At 43.7% G+C, this 16,040-nt stretch overlaps 1 protein-coding gene across 1 annotated transcript in view; it reads right to left on the reverse strand.

The window, feature by feature from the left end:
• Window positions 1-7,718, reverse strand: part of PACS2 (phosphofurin acidic cluster sorting protein 2) — a 107,760-nt gene extending 100,042 nt beyond the window's left edge. Inside the window, exons 1-2 of the mRNA XM_019530574.1 lie at window positions 7,557-7,718; window positions 7,367-7,449 (exon numbers count right to left, since the gene is read on the reverse strand). Coding sequence (XP_019386119.1) covers window positions 7,367-7,449; window positions 7,557-7,718 — 245 coding nt within the window. The remainder of the gene's footprint in view (window positions 1-7,366; window positions 7,450-7,556) is intronic.
• Between the last annotated feature and the right edge of the window lie 8,322 nt (window positions 7,719-16,040).

The following is a 16,040-nucleotide window of genomic DNA, read 5'->3' on the forward strand; positions in this document are numbered from 1 at the left end:
TCCTTTTTCCAGTGTTGCTTCACTGACAGCATCATACACGCATCACTCTGCCAAATCTGCTCGACTACAAGATGCAACTGAATCCCACTGCTGTGGCTCTGAAAAGCAGCTTAGCTTGTGTTACACGTTAATAAACAATACAGGATGTGAGACTGAAATCTGCCCCAGAGGATGGTCAGAGGCCATACAGGTTTCAGCCTGTTTTATACTGAGGGGGATGTGGAGCACCATCCATGAACAGCTGGTGTTGGGGGCTACAAAGCAATGTAAAGCCAGCTGGGAAAAAAGCTGGTCACAGATTTTCCCTGGCGTATACAAATTGGACAACAGTGGCCTCCTGGAGTCAAAGCCATCTAACAAGTCCTTGGGTCGTAGAACCAGCCCAGAGAAACGTGTAAGCTTGAGGAAAAGTCTCACTCAGATTGCCATGGAAGGCTTCAAAAGCCAACCTGCCTGCAGCAAAACCAGCGCCTCTGCTGGGCAGCCAGCAGGACCTCTCCCCCCAAGCATCAGTTTACTATTACAGGCAGCAGGCTCAAAATGCTGGATTCCTGTATGCTAATCTGTCAGAACCAGGATTACTCTAGCCTCTTAGTCAAGTCAGCATCTTTCTACCATACCCCATCTGTTGTTCAGGTGCAGCAAATAACCAGCTCCCAGGGTAGTTCACTGACTGTGTTCATGTAAGTGTGTGGGGAGTAAGAGGACTGTCATCGACTTGCTTAAATACTGTAGCCCCTTCTGCAGTCTGGCACTGCTGAAAGTGGCACAGACAACTCAGTAGATGGTTCTTCCAGGCATTACTAAACTCAGGAACCCAGCAGTATTTCAAGGCCCCTCTTAGGATCTTGGCGTTAAACATAACAATCACATATAATCCTCAGAATACATCTCTGTTCTGAAAAGAGTCAATAAAAAAAAATATATATACTCGTTCAACAGATGTTCTCTGCTTTGTTAAACCCCAGCAAGCCTCACACTGAGTGTAGTGAATGCTAGTCCGATTTTGCCATTAACTCAACTGCATGCCAAGTTCAAACCAGTTACCTCTGTGCAAGGCAACCCAGTCTTAGTGTGAAGACAGGGCGGCTCTTATAGGCTGCAAATCCTCCTCCTATGGGTGAAAATCCAGTTTGGCACCCAAAGTACAAATAAAATCTTACAAAGTAGGTTTGAAAACTGAGTCGATAAATAACAAGACTCATGCTGTAGGCCGACTACAGCAGCTATGTACAGATGCCACTGACTAAACCCCCATTGCCCTCAGCATATTCTAGCTTGGGTAATTACAACCCACCTCCTCTTTTTCCTCCTCCAGTACCACTTGACTACACTGCCCTGTACTGGAGACAGCAAAACAGTCATAACACTTACAGGTCCAATGTTGTCATCAGCACACTGAAAGTAATCACAGCTAAAGGGCTAATATACTCACTGATGAGCAAGCTTTGATCACTAATGATCATCAAATCCAATCTTCACAGCATCACATGAGAAACAAGGATTAAAAGAACCATTTTTTTTTGCAGCAATGCACCACTCAACCCCTCCCCCATACATTGAGTTTATTATGCAAGTCTTCTCTGAAGAGGTGATCAGAATTCTGACAGCCAAATCTCCACCTGGCCATAGCTCAAGTGATGCTGCCAAGTCAAACATATTAAAATAATTATAACAGGAAGCCCTTTTTCTACCTCCCAACTCCCACACCAAAAGCATTTTATTTAGTGCCAATATTCACAAGATAACCAATAGTTAGCTGTCAAGGCAGGCTTCCTCAGTGTTGAAATACATTTCTGAATACAAACACCAACAGGGTTCCTGCTGCTAAGGTTACATTAAAGCCATTGGAAATCCCGAGTTAAGGAACACTGTAGCCATTAAATCTAAAAGGGAAAAAAAAGAGCAGGCAATGCATTACATGAGGAAGATAAACCTTAAAGGCAGACTAGATACCGACTTTGCAGTGTTATAAAGGGAACAAAAAAAGCTTCAACACTGCAGATGCAGAGGCATTGTGCTCTGGTTCAGGGAAGGAAATAGTCCTTTGAACAGCTTTGGCTGGAGCTATAGCGTGTTCTTGATTCTTACGCCCTTACTTCAAGACAGTCCAGGGCTCGCAGAAAGATGCAGACAAGCTAGGAAAGAACTCAAAGTATAGGATCAAGGGGTCTGGCAAGTGTATGATAGTTGTTATGGAAACAGAGAGAAAATTCTCTACAATTATTTAAAAATTGAACTGGTGGTTATTCCAGCTTTGGCAAAGAAATTAAATACGTAGGACAAACATGGCATGTCTCACATATGGTGTCTTGGGGTGGGGGGAGTCACAGAGATGGCTTGGGTTAGAAGGAATTCACATAGTCAAGTCTTCTTCAACAGCTTTTTTTGTACATCATGTCCAAATGATCCTTAAAAACTGACAACGTTTAAGTGGTTCTGATCCCATCTCTAAATAGCCTATTTTCCTACCATACAAATGGTGATTAGCTGAGAGATGGCCAAATGCTTCCCAGTAACTTTTAAATGAAATGTTTTACTTTCTTTCCATCCAAATATTTCTATCTTGTACTACATTTTAAGCAGGCCATTCGGTCATAATAAAACAAGGTAAGAATTAAACTTCCAGATGTTATCATGCCAGAGAAACTATTGTTATATGTGGCAGGAATTTGGTTTTAGGTTTATTTTCATTTTTCATTAGAAGGGAAAATCTGGAAGGTCTGGCCACTCAACTTTTGCTTGGCATTCTTCACTAAAATTGTCCTGTAGCTTTGTACAACCTCCAAGGAGAGATCAGAGATTTCACCAAGGATACCCAAGAGTAATGCAAGTACAAATATTAAAATGGGCAAAGAGCATGACTACTATTAGTGCTGTGGAAACATTTGCATTTGTTTAATAAAAAAAATCCTCTTCAGCAGCTGTGAAACTGTGTGCTGGCAAACAGGTCTTCATTTAAGTTTCACACTCCCTGAGTAATATTACTGGCAATATTTCCAAAACCGACAATAAACTGCAAGACAACATGAAGGTCTGGGCTTGTTTTTCTAGACAGATTGGATTATTTCAATAAAATATTTGAGTGGCTTATTTAATAGGAGAAAAACAGCCAGCCTGTGCTTCAGTATTATGCACCACTTCTTAGACTTTATTGGCTTTTTACATTCCATTCTCTAGTAGCTTCAGTACTGAAGATCCAGGTTAGTTAAAGTGATCCATCAACAGGGTCTTTTTGATGGCCTTTTAGCCAATCAATTGCAACTAGAATGGCAGCATTACCAAAGAGACAAGAACAGATATTACTGTCAGTCCAATACTTGATGTCATTCCTGCTCAAGAATGATGCAGGTCACATCCTGAAATGGGTGTGTATACTAATGCTACCGAACAAAAAGGCAAGGGAATGGATAAGGAATAACCAGAACAACTGGCAACAACAATACAATGGGTTAGAACATCTGGTAGTAATGCAAATTTCAGTGGACACATGCCAGAATGGAAGGCACATTGTTAGTTTTATACTTCAAACACCACGATGAGACAGCCTGTCCTGTGATCTTACCACATTTCCAGGAGCAAGAGCATAATAGCTACTCCCATGTATGTCAAACTGCACCCGAATGTAGCGATACTAACACACACACATGCTTTAGTCCTTTTTTCTTCTTTCCTTTTTAAAGAAACACACATGCACACACAATGTTTTGCACTCATGGTGGCAAATACGCAATGATGCATTTAATCAGCAAGTGAGAAACAAAAACAGCAAAAAACCCAGCCACCACACCCCTATGCTGAGATGATTACAGTTTAAATGCACTGCTGTCTTTCTGGCAGTCTGTCCATATTTTCCATAATACCCGGGCCGGGATTTATACCTAAGCCCCCTTTCTCCTACCCTCCTTCTATGCTTATAGTTTGAAGCATACAGGAGATCTCTACCTAAGAACACAAGAACTGCCATTTACAGGGTTGAACCATAGGTCCATCTTGTCCAGTGTCTTGTGTCGCCTAGCGCCAGAGAGCAGATGCTGAAAGGGAAAGTGGACTTGGTACGACCAGGATTTTCACCCTGTTCCTTCCCACCTGCACTAAAAACCTATATTCATGCTTGACCCACATTTTTAAAAGACAGCATCAAGACAGCACATCCAACTCTGAGGGTATGTGCAAATGAATTGTGTTACACTAGTTTCTGTGCAGGTTAAAACGCAGATTAAGGATGCTGACACAAGACAAGAAGCAGGAAACCATTAAAGGGCAATATAACCATTTTATCTGTATGGCTCCTCTCCAGCTAGTCCTCACAAATACCACCTGCATGACTCCTAAGACCCCATTCTGCTAGATGTGCAACACCTGGGCGCTGACTAAATTGTCAAAATACTAGCCACTGAGAGAGGCTGAGCAAGACCTGAAGACTACAAAAAAATACTCAAGAGATGCTGTGTGTGTAATTTCAATAGTGGCAGTGCCCAGGAACCCCAATCATGGACTGAGAGTCCACTTCACTAGCTACCACCTGACATAGAACAGGGACAGCTACTGCCCCAAAGAGCTTACAATCTTTTCAGCCATCAGACAAACCATATCCCTCCTATCCAAGAGGCTGTGAGTGTTTTCAGTCCAGTCACATTCTGTGAGCCAAGAGTTGGAGAGTTCTCTGACCAGATTCACGGTGCAACATTAAAGCTGCATTTAAAAGCTGGGTATTTACAAGGATGCAGCATGGTCTAACAACTACAACACTGGGTCAGAAAATCAGGAGATCCCAGTTTAAATTTCTGCCATTAAGTGAATCGTTAGCCTTTGTGCAGCAGTTTTCCTCATCTGGAAAATGGGGACAAGATGGCAACCTTCTTTATAAAGTACTGAGATCTGATGAAAAGCCCTAGAAGATGGGTGTTTATGAAGAGTACTAGCCAACTGCCCACCAAGAATGGGGGGGGGAGCAGGTGGGGACAGAACCCCATGCCCCACCCCCAACCCTTCCCTCCTGTTGCTTGGGGTCCAGGTATGTTCCCCCATCCCCACCACAGCAGCAGGGGGAGGGGAAGAGTGGGTGGGGGCCCGACACAGGGAAGGACTGGGCTGGAGGGTGAGCAGAAGCTGGGCCATCGCAGTGGGGCTGAGGGGAAGCAGCGGGCCTGGCCCAACCCAGCAACAGCAGGGGGAAGGAAGGAGTGGGCTCGGGGTCCAAGCAGGGGAGAGGAAGTATGGGCCCGGGCCCAAGTGGGGGAGGAGGCCTGCTCCTCCTCTCCCCCCACACTGCTGCGGTGGGCCAGGCCAGGCCTGCTGCCACTGGGTCGGGGCTGTGCTTGGGGTGAGCAGTGACAGCACTGGGAGGAATGGCTATGGGATGAGCTATAGCCACACCAAAATTTGCTGGAGCCACCCCTCCTGCCCACCCTGAATGCAGCCCCTGCCCACTTCCCTGCCGGGAAAACACTGGCACAGCCCCTAGCCCCGAGCCCGCAGCAGGCAGCCTGCTCTTGCCCTGCACACAAATGCGGGGGGCATATGACCCCAATGCCTCCCCCAGGGATGTGCACAGTGGCAAGGAGCCACCCCCCGGTGCCCCCTGGAGAAGCTGCTTATAGCTCCACCCCACTCCCAGCAGGCTACCATTCACCTCCCTGACTGGGCAGCACCTGCCACTGCCCCACTCCCTCCCTCACCATGGGGGCCTCAATCTGACCCCCCCATTCCTGCTTCCCACCCACAGACCTACTAGCTGGACGCCACTCTCCAAGTTGTCAGGCTGCATATCAGCTATCAGATTGGTAACGGCCAATATGGCTGATTAATAATCAGCCGTCAGTATCGGCCAAGAAAATCTTTATTGACGCACCCCTCTCTCACACGTTTGGCTCTTCCCCTCCCAGAAGAGCCCAGAAGGCAGTCAAGCCAAAGAAAAGCTCAAGTACATGCCAACGGTGCAGGCAGCAATGCATAATCCCAATTTTTCTTTGTTAGCAAAGTTGCTAGAGGATATGAGCACAGCACCAGAAAACAGTGGGTAGCTGCCTCAATGCCAAATAACATACATCTGCCAAGGAGTAAAAAATGGAAACAAAAAGACCTACAGACAACAGCTGAAGAAGTGGGAGAGAAACACAAGACCAGAAGACACAGACAGGAACAGAAGAGAAAGCATCCAAAAAGGCAACCTTCATGCTCATGTCTGGCATATAGGTATAATCCATCCCAACAGGGGCTTCACCAGTGAAAGGCGGATAAGAGTATAGATATGGGAAATGAAAGTATCCTCAGTTGCACTACCTAATATCCATAGGGACAACGTTTCTTAAAGTACATGGGACACAACCCAAAGCAGGCTATCTTGACAGATCAAGAGAGACCCATTTGAGCCCAACACAATCCACTCCATTTAACTGTAGCCTAAACTGTAGCCTAACTGTAGCCTAAACTGTAGCCTTAACTGTAGGCTAAAGAGGAAATGTGTTTATATTGAGTTTAGAAAAGCCATGCTCATTAAGAAAGCAATCCTGGCAGTGTGGTGGCATTAGCAGCCCCAGAACAAACTCTCCTCATTTTCCAAGTTTGTGACAGCAGTCCCCAAACTGGGCATTAGAAGCCTCACAAAATGAGGGCTGATGGTAGCTGTGAAACTGGCTAGCCCAAAATGACAGCTGCCTCCCTTTCAGGGACTGTGGTGCACCTACATCTGAGAACAAAGAAAAGGTATAGAAGTAGACAGTTGGACCAAAAGATTCAACACAACCCAACGATATACCAAGTAGTTAATCAACATGCAGGTAACTGGAATTCACTACAATGTAAGAACAGGCAAAAACTAGGACTGGCACTGCCCTGTGCCACTAACTAACCCTTACACTTATTTAGTGTAATATATCCAGGTCTCAAGGCTTTTCCACAACCAGATGACTGACCATTCTGGGTAGGAGACTGGATGAGAAATGGAACCGTCTCCAAACTGGGGTCAAGTGAGGATGAGTCATCACCCCAATTCTATTCTCCACTTTTCTGACCATCATCCTGGTTCTTGTTAAAGACCACCTTCCTTCCAGAATCAACACTGAATACCAAATGGGTGAAGGGCTTTCCAAACTGTGAGTTTTGCTTAAAGATCAAAGTACTCAAAACAACCATCCTTGACTTTCAATACACGGATAACTGCACCATCCTCGCACACCAAGGAAAACCTCCAGACAGTACTGGAACGCATCACAGAAACCTACTGAACTTTGGACCTCCATCCAGCTCAACATCAAGAAAACTAGAAGTGCTCCATCAGCCTACTTCGGACCACAAATGTAACCCCACCCCTTCTCAAATTACCATTAAAGAGACCCTGGAGGTAGCTGAGCACTTCCCTTACCTTGACAGCCACCTCAGAGGTGGAACATTGATGAGGAGATCCAGCACAAGATCCAGTGTGCAAACACCTCCTGCAGGAAATTGCTTTCATGCATTTTTGTTAATTATGATCTTCAAAAAGAAACCAAGATTGAAGTCTACAATGCAAGTGACATACCAACTCGTTTCTATGGATGTGAAACACAGGTTACCCATTTCATCTCAAAAGCCTGGAGAGGTATCAGCGCCAGTACCTCCAGAAAATCCTCTACACCAAATGGGAAGATCTCACGAACACCAACATCCTTGCTGAGGTCAATGTTACCAGCAATGAGTCTGTGATCTTCAAGGACCAAATTCACTGTTCCAGACATGGTGTGCAGGTGCCTAACTCCCAAAACAAGTGTTCTACTCTCAGCTTGGGTGCGGCCTGAGATCCTGAGACAGCCAGAGGAAACACTACCAGGATGCACTGAAGGCATACCTCAAGAAGAAGGATGCCAACACCAAGAGCTGGGAGAAGCTGACTGCTAACCAACTCCAATGGCACTGCAACCTCAATTAAGCAGCAGCTCACTTTGAGGTAAAGCATCTTGAAGCAGAGAAGAGAGTGGAGGAAGGAAAGAGAGAAATCCTGGTTTGTGGCCTACTCTCCCCTGCAGAAAGACCTGTAGCTTCTGCAGACAGATCCGTGGCTCAAGGATGGGACTCTTAAGTGACCTCAAGACCTATCAATGAGTTACAGTTTCAAAGTTAGTAGGGTCAGAAGGGACCTGAGCAGATCATCAAGTCCAACCGCCTGCCATGGCAGGAAAGAGTACTGGGGTCAAACGACCCCAGCAAGGTGACTGTCAAGCCAATCATGGTAGAGTTCATCCTCAAATCAAAGAACTGCTGATGACAGCTATGCTTACTTGGTATGCATATATGTGGAGTATACCATACTTGGGCTTTGAGTCTCATTTTGACTGCATTAGTCTTTGCAGTTATTAAAACAGTACTGATTTTTGGCCTATCAGGAAATTCTTTCTGCACGGGACTCCTGGCAAGCAATTATCAATCTGCTGAATCATTTTGAGTTTTCATAACCGTCTTCATGAGGAAGAGCCCCCTCCCTGACTCTAACAGTTAATATTTGCCACTGGACAAAAAATGCTACCAAGCATATTATTCTAAAGTCAAGGAGACCTTGAGTTGTCAGACAATCATCAGGAGCAGATTTTCATGTGTACAGTCAGAAAAGCTAAACAAATTACCAACTCATTTTTCCACTGCCACATCTGAGTCAGCAAGAATAGAATTCAGTGAAAACAGATGATGGTTTCCAATGATTTTGCATTCAGCAGAGTCTTCTCTGTTTGGAGATGCATCTACCCAGAACTGAGCAGCAGCTTTTCATGGGCTCATTGATCATTTTGAGAGTGATGTGACAAACACAAGCGGAAACAAACACTGAAGACTTTAGGCTAATGAAATACTTTATATCATTCCATGCTTCTTAGCTTGGCTTATGGTGTACAGCTTTGAAAGTCTTTCAGACTACAGTTACCTCTGCTGAGCCCTCAACATGCAGTTGGTTACAAGAAAATGTACCAAATTCTGTTCCCAAATGTAAGCCAGTGTAAACCTGTTGTAATGTCATAGACCACAGCAGAATAACCCTGGAATTATACTGGTTTATCTGAAAGAAGACTTGCTTTCATGCCAATTTTCAGACCTTGTTACACATCATAAAGAAACTGCCTCCACACAAACATGTTGGTTGCTCGTGAAAGCAGATTTGCTGTACTCTACGTTTGTTAAGAACAAATACGTTTAAATGCTATTCAGGAGACGGGAACTTTGAACAGTAATGTCATCTTTGGCATCCAAAAGCTAGAGCCACCAGGGAGCTGGAAGGATTACGATGTATGCGATACCAAGGAATGGAAATTTAACAGCAGAAACTATTTTTCTGTTTAAGCTGTTTTGGTTTTTTTTGTTTTTGTTAGCACTCATTTCTCTCTAATATACTGCAGCTGTGAGAAAAAAGTGGTTTTGTATGGTCTGGCTCACACACAGCTTTTGTGGTAGTATAACCTGCTGGAGATGCATATACTGGTATAACATACTTTAAGAACTAGATAAAACTTATGTACTTTCCTGAATGGAAGTAGCCAAACTAGTATACATGTTCATGCTAGGGGCCATACCACTGTGGTCAAAGCAGTACAGCTTGTTTTTCAACAGGTCCTTAAGTCTACCACCTTCCACTTGTCGGCAGGGGACACAACAACTGACAAGGCACATCCCCAGAGAGCTCCAGAAGAACTAGAAAGGCAAAATTAAATATTCATAAATGTTTCAATCTTTAAGCTCTTCTTTTATTTTACTACAACCTTTCAGATCTTTTTTTTCTGCATCATGAAAAGCAGAGGCAAAAGTTCAATAGTATCTGCACTGTAACATATTTCACCTCCAGTAACACCTAGCTTTCAACAGTATCTTTACTATACACATGCTATTTCTATTTCCAAAAAAAATTTTCTATGAAAAAAACAAGTGCAATTAAAAAGTCTAAGGAGTATGCCATGAGATCTCTACTTGTTTCCTTATGCAAGACTGAGAATGCACTTTAAAAAAGCAACTTTAGAAAAAGCAAGACTTTAAAAAACTGTTCGCATCTGTACATCTCTTACTTTAGAGAAATGATTAAATCAATTATACCTCAGCAAGCCCTTGATGAAAGAAGGTGGGATATAAGGGGGAGACAAAAGAGGAGAGGAATTTCTATTAAACAAAAGAGCTCCAAGAAACCAATCCAAGTTCACTGGAAACTAAAACCGGCCCACTCAACATTTCTAACTGTATGCAGACATACCAGAATCCCAACAAGAGACATTTTTTCCAGCTAAAATATGAACTATCAGCAGTTTGACCGCCACCAGATAGAAATATGACATCTTAGTGAAACCAACAAAAAGGGAGGTGTGGAAAAAAATAAGCGAAGTTAAAAAAAACAAAAACTATTTATTCTATGATTCAACTGACTTAGGACTTCTTCTGCAAACTCTCCTACAGGTCTTACCCACTGTTCAAAGTGCCTGAAGAGGTCCCTCTTTGAAGCTATGGTAAGTTGGACTCCCAATTCAATTCCATTCTTTACTGTCAAAACTCAAGCACTTGGGCTCCTTTTAGGAATGCAGAAAGGTACCCCCAACTTTCTGGAGCAAGTATAAGGGATTCACAGGACCTGAAAAACCGTGCACACTGAACTCAAGTATCTTTATTCTATAAACTAAGCTGATTGTTTTTTGCCAGCAGTGCTTCTATAGCCTCCAAGGAGAATCCTGGCATGAAGCCAGTCTAGAAATCTAACAGAGTAGATATGCCTTCAAAACTATGAAGAAAGAACTGAATCCTCTTCATAATAAACTGCTACCCTCCTGTTAGTCACGGTCTGGCCTCTGCTTCCGTTTTCCCTGCACTCACAGTTTAGAGTGGTTGCCAGCTCAGTCCTATCCATGTGAATGCATTCTTAATTATTCTTCTGGAACAAGGAAATGATTTCGAAAGGAATATAAATTAAGTACACGGATTTAGGAGTTAAAAGAAATGACACAATAGAATCTCATTTAACTCTCCATAAAGAAGCCAGCATGGACATTAAAACTGAATGCTCCCTGAGAACAGCAGAGGGGTCCATTCCTCAATCTGGGTGTAGACAACTCCAAGGGAGCTGTACATCAGTTTTTCTGGGCGAACAGGTAGTCAAGTTCTGGCTCAATAACAAACATTACACTTGGGAAGCTAAGTGCAAGTGTTAGGAAGGACAAATCCTCAGACCTGTACTGGCATCCATAACATGCTTGGTTCAGCTCCCTAGCAGGATTCAAGTAGAGGGCTTTGTTTTTATAAATGTAGGTAAAGTCTCTAGAAATACTGCAGATTATAAAGCAGGGATAGAAGACTCTACTACTGTCCTTAGGTATCACCAGCTATCTATCTAAGATCTAAGTAGGGAAAAAAAACCAAATGTTTTAATGCCGAATTCACTTCATTGATGTACTTGGGCTTTCTGGGAGGAAGTTAAACTGACGCTCAGTATTTCTGGAAAAATGGGATTTGATTGTTCACACAGACATTACATGTCTTAAATTGCTACTTAGTCAATCTATAACCACAGGTTGATGGGAACTTCTAGTGGAGATTATTTTCAGAGCACTGTGGGAGTTGCTTGTAAAGCTGTAGTAGTAACTATAGACAGTTTGGCTTCAGTATTTTTTTTCTAAAACATTCCACATGGTAACTGCATGTTCAGGCATATAAGCATGTCTGCTGAGCTTTGAAAATTTAAGCTATCTCTAGAAGTGGTGCTTACTGTAAAAGGTTTAGCCAGTGACTTTGACAAAACCAAGTATCCTGATGAAACAAGGACCTGTGTACATAATAGGTGAAGATGCATGCGAATTAACTGTTATGCCATCTGGCTTTATAGATTAATGTTGTACTTTCCTTGGAATAATAGAATAAAAATGTCTGGCTTACTAGAGTTTTTAAATACTTGGATGAAATGCATTAAACCAAGGAGGCTGCCACATTTTTAACCTGTTTCTTCCCAGGCTCTTGTATTTAGAGTGGGAATGAATGGAAAAATTTGACCAAACATATTATGATACAGTTTCTGTAAAGGTCATCATTTATAGGAACACTCATCATTACCTCTGATATTTCTGTCCTGTTCTTTCTCCAGTTCCCTTTCAGAGCACATCTTTATTTTGATTTGTGGCTCAGAGCCTGTTCAAGATTTCCTTTATCTGTTTCAACAACCATCATCTGTGGCTTGTTCTACCTTTTAGCTAATTGGCAACAATTTTTCACCCTAAAAGGGAACAACAAAGATGTTCCGTTTCAAGAAAATCACTACAAATTTTTCAATCCTGTCATGCTGCCTGCACTACTTGGAAGGGGAGGGCTTGGTTTTCTACTGATTCTCAGGTTTCCTTTCAGGTAGCATGTTTCATGCTACTAATACTGTAGAACCTGGATTCCTTGATGGATTAGATTTTCCCCTCCCACCTTCCCCCCCACCCCCATGTAGACAAGGGTTTTTGAATTGTCTGGCAGTAGATGGAGCCATTGCAAACAGGACTGCTGAAGTGATCCAGCTGTTTTTTTGCAGCTTTTTACTTTAAAGGGTACAGCTTATCCAATCAGCTGCATGGGACAGCTCAGGCTGACAGAAGTGAAGGAAAAACAGCTGAGTGGCTAGTCCTTAATTTGGCAACCTGCTGCAAATTAAGTGGGTTAGAAATTAACTGAGTTCTATGCATCTTGTTAAAGGCAGAGCTTCCTTTTCTTTCCACTCGTCTGCACACAGCACCTGAGTCTACCTGGGCCTTCCCCCTGGGGCATAACATGAGTTTTTGTGCTTTCTCTTTGATAGGATCATCTCATTTTTATCTTAGATATACTGAAAGTCTTACAGTGCACAAAAATCCTCAGACATACTGATATCATGCTGCGTGCCACAAAGAGTCCCTGAAAGTATGAAGGTTGCAGGTAAAACTTTATGCAATAGGTGTAGCTTAACAGTATGAAGCATACCAAAAACTTACACCACGCACAGTAGTGTTTACTGTTACACTGTTGTAAAATAATTCAGCAGCCATGTTCTTACAATTAATATATGCATGATTTTATCAGCTTTTGAGAGGGTAGGGGTTTAAGTAGCCTGTTATCTCCTTCCATCATGCATCCTGGCACCTGTGAAGGAGCAGCTAATTGCTTAATTGATGAGTCATTAGCCTACCCACTGTTTTACTCTTTAAAGAGAGCAGCCCTCTATACTCTGGCCTGCAAATCCCTTCTGCTCTTCCCCTCTCTTTTTGATTATTAATGATGGAAGTATTTTTTTGTTGGTCTGAGTGTGAAGTAAAGTCGACATTTATCAAAGTTTACCAATAAAAATCAAATCCTGCCAAGCCTATGCATACGTTTCAACTGCCTCTTCACTCCCACAGCTGAGCTGCATCTTTCTTTCCTATTTCCAATGATTCCTGCTTCTTCACCAGCCTTAAGTATCTGGCAAACATCACCAAACGGGGCCCCAAACAGTTCACCCAGAATCCCCATCAGCCCTCCTCCCAGCCTCTTGCATAGAATTAGCATAGCCCCATCCTCCAGGAGATCTGAGAAATCCCTCTCCAAGGTGCACACACACCCCACTGCCGTTCCTCCTCCCCCAGGTAGCCCTGCAGCCTGGATCCAGGAAGTGAGCTGTCCAGCCTCTGAGAAGCCTTATGTCAGGGGTGGGCAGAATATGGTCTGAAGGCTAGATCCAGCCCTCCAAGTGATTCTATCTGCCCTGAAACATGTCCCTCGGCCCCACCTGGCCCAGATGCTGGGGGGTTGTAGCCCAGGCCATGGTGTGTGTGAGGCTGGTCTCACCACCCCCAGGCACGGTGGTGCCACCTGGCATGAAATGCAGCCTGCTCTATTGCCACATGGCTGCGAATTGTAATGCATAGGGGCCAGGTGGCATGGCAGTGATTTACTCACCCTCACACTCTGGCTGCCATCGTCAGATGCGTCCACCCCACACTCACTACTGAGTGCACCGGACAGAGCGGGCAGGTGGAGTCTCCATGGAAATCGGCACAAGACCCCCCTCAGTTAGGACACACTCAGCTGGGTAGATGGGATAGGGCCATGGGCAGACAGGGAGCGCCATCCAGGAACAGGATGGGCGGGTGGGGCTGGGATCATGGGGCAGTGACAGTGCAGGGCTGGGGCCTGGGGCAGAGCTGAGATCCACTCCCTGCACATCCCTGCGATGGGTGCCACTATCCTTAAGCGGCCCTCCAGCCCAAATAATTGCCCACCCCTGCCTTATGGGCTGAGCAACCCACCCCTTAGCTATAGCCCATTCCCTGGCTGCTGGCAGGGAATATAACATGTCAGCTCATTTGAGTTTATCACTCTGATGTACAGTATAGTGAACCACTAAAACAATGAAATTAGGTGGTACCCAAGTTTGAAAGCTTGGGTAATCAGCCTTCATTCCATAGACTGGACACTACCCCCATGATAAGTTTCTGTCAGCACTCCTTGAGAGGATTGGAAAGGAGCTTGGGTATTGGCATGACCTCAGACAGAAACTCCAGGACCCAGTGATCCCATTAGACCTATAAAAAAGTGTGTGCAATTATGAAATGAAGTTTAAAAATAATTAGGAGATGAAGTTTATAATTAGTTTAGTCCTCTGGCAAGAGTGACTTCGCTGGATTTAGAAAAGCCAGCCGACATCTTGGGTAATATACTCAAATGTTTTCTTTTCCAAATGGAGCAAGTTGAAAACCATGCTGGATTCAAACCCCTCTCAAGGTAAAGGAGGAACCGATGCCTCTGATACAAGCAAGTGTCAGACCTTTTTTCCTGATGAACTCAAATGCTAATCTTACCCCAAAAGCTTAAAGCCCAAAGCCAAGGGTGATTGAATAAGTATGAAACAAAACCATGGGGACTAATATATCATTTAAAGCACTTATTGATCTGAAGTCTTCACCATCTGTCAAAGCTCCCGTGGAACTTCTCAGATAGAAGGATTGGGCTCTACGCAAACCATTCCTAGTTAGCAGTCCTTAATGAGTGGCAAAAAGAGTATACTTTCCACATAAGCTCACATCTGAAGATATCAATACAGTTAAAAGAAACCAGCTAGACTATTAACTAGCACACTGCTTGTTGAATGAGCCATGACTGGCTTGGGAATAGACCAAAAAATCCCCAGATGGACCCATTCCAATGCCAGAAGATAACCAAATTCCAGAATCATTCTGGCTGCAGGAAGGAAGAGCTGAGGGCCAACAGTGCAGGGGAAGAGATTTAAATCTACCCTAAGTTCTAGGTGGTACACAAATGTAAGTGCACACTTGGCAAACACCTATAGAGGCCAAGGAGTGAGTGCCATCTGCACAAGAAGACACATTTGCACAACAGAGATCTGCCACAGCACAATCTCACAGAAGAGCCTAAATTAACATCACCTCTCATTTTACTCCCAGTGACTGCAAAGCCTAGGTCCAGCAATTTTAGAGTTAATATAAGCAAGCATATGGATTTTTGAGCACTTTTCAAACTAACATAACTGTTAACTTTAGAGGACCAAAATAATCAAAATATAATGTCTGATTTATTCTTAGCATCTGCACCAAGTTAGTTGATTTAAGTGATTCTTGGTTTGGCTCAGATCAGCTTCATTGCTGATGCATCAAGAAGGAACAGACTAAGCAAAGTCTTTGTGCAGCCTTTTCTCAGAGGGCTTGGAGAGACATGTGTTATTGTGTCCTAGTCAGATGCATGGCACAAAGGCATGTCATGCACTAGAACTGCTGCTCTGAAACAGGCATCTTTGTTCGGCAAAAAACATTCAGCATTTAAAGCCAGACTGGAAACAACTAGATCAGAAGGAGGAATAAAAGTAAGCCTGCTGGCCACCTCACAGACCAAAGCCATGCCAAACACCTAAGACATTCAATGGGCCCCTATAAAAATCTGTTTCTATACTTGAAGAGAGGCTGAAATGGGTAAAGAGGAGGAAAGGATATCCTGACTCTCTACCTCTAACAGACAAACAGCAGCAAGGAAAATACAGTAGTTAGTCACACTTTGTGAATGCAAATGTTTGGATCCACAAAGCAGATTTGCATCCTCAA

The sequence above is a fragment of the Crocodylus porosus genome, unplaced genomic scaffold, assembly GCF_001723895.1.
Source record: "Crocodylus porosus isolate Cpor-Errol unplaced genomic scaffold, CroPor_comp1, whole genome shotgun sequence".
Classification (NCBI taxonomy): domain Eukaryota; kingdom Metazoa; phylum Chordata; order Crocodylia; family Crocodylidae; genus Crocodylus; species Crocodylus porosus.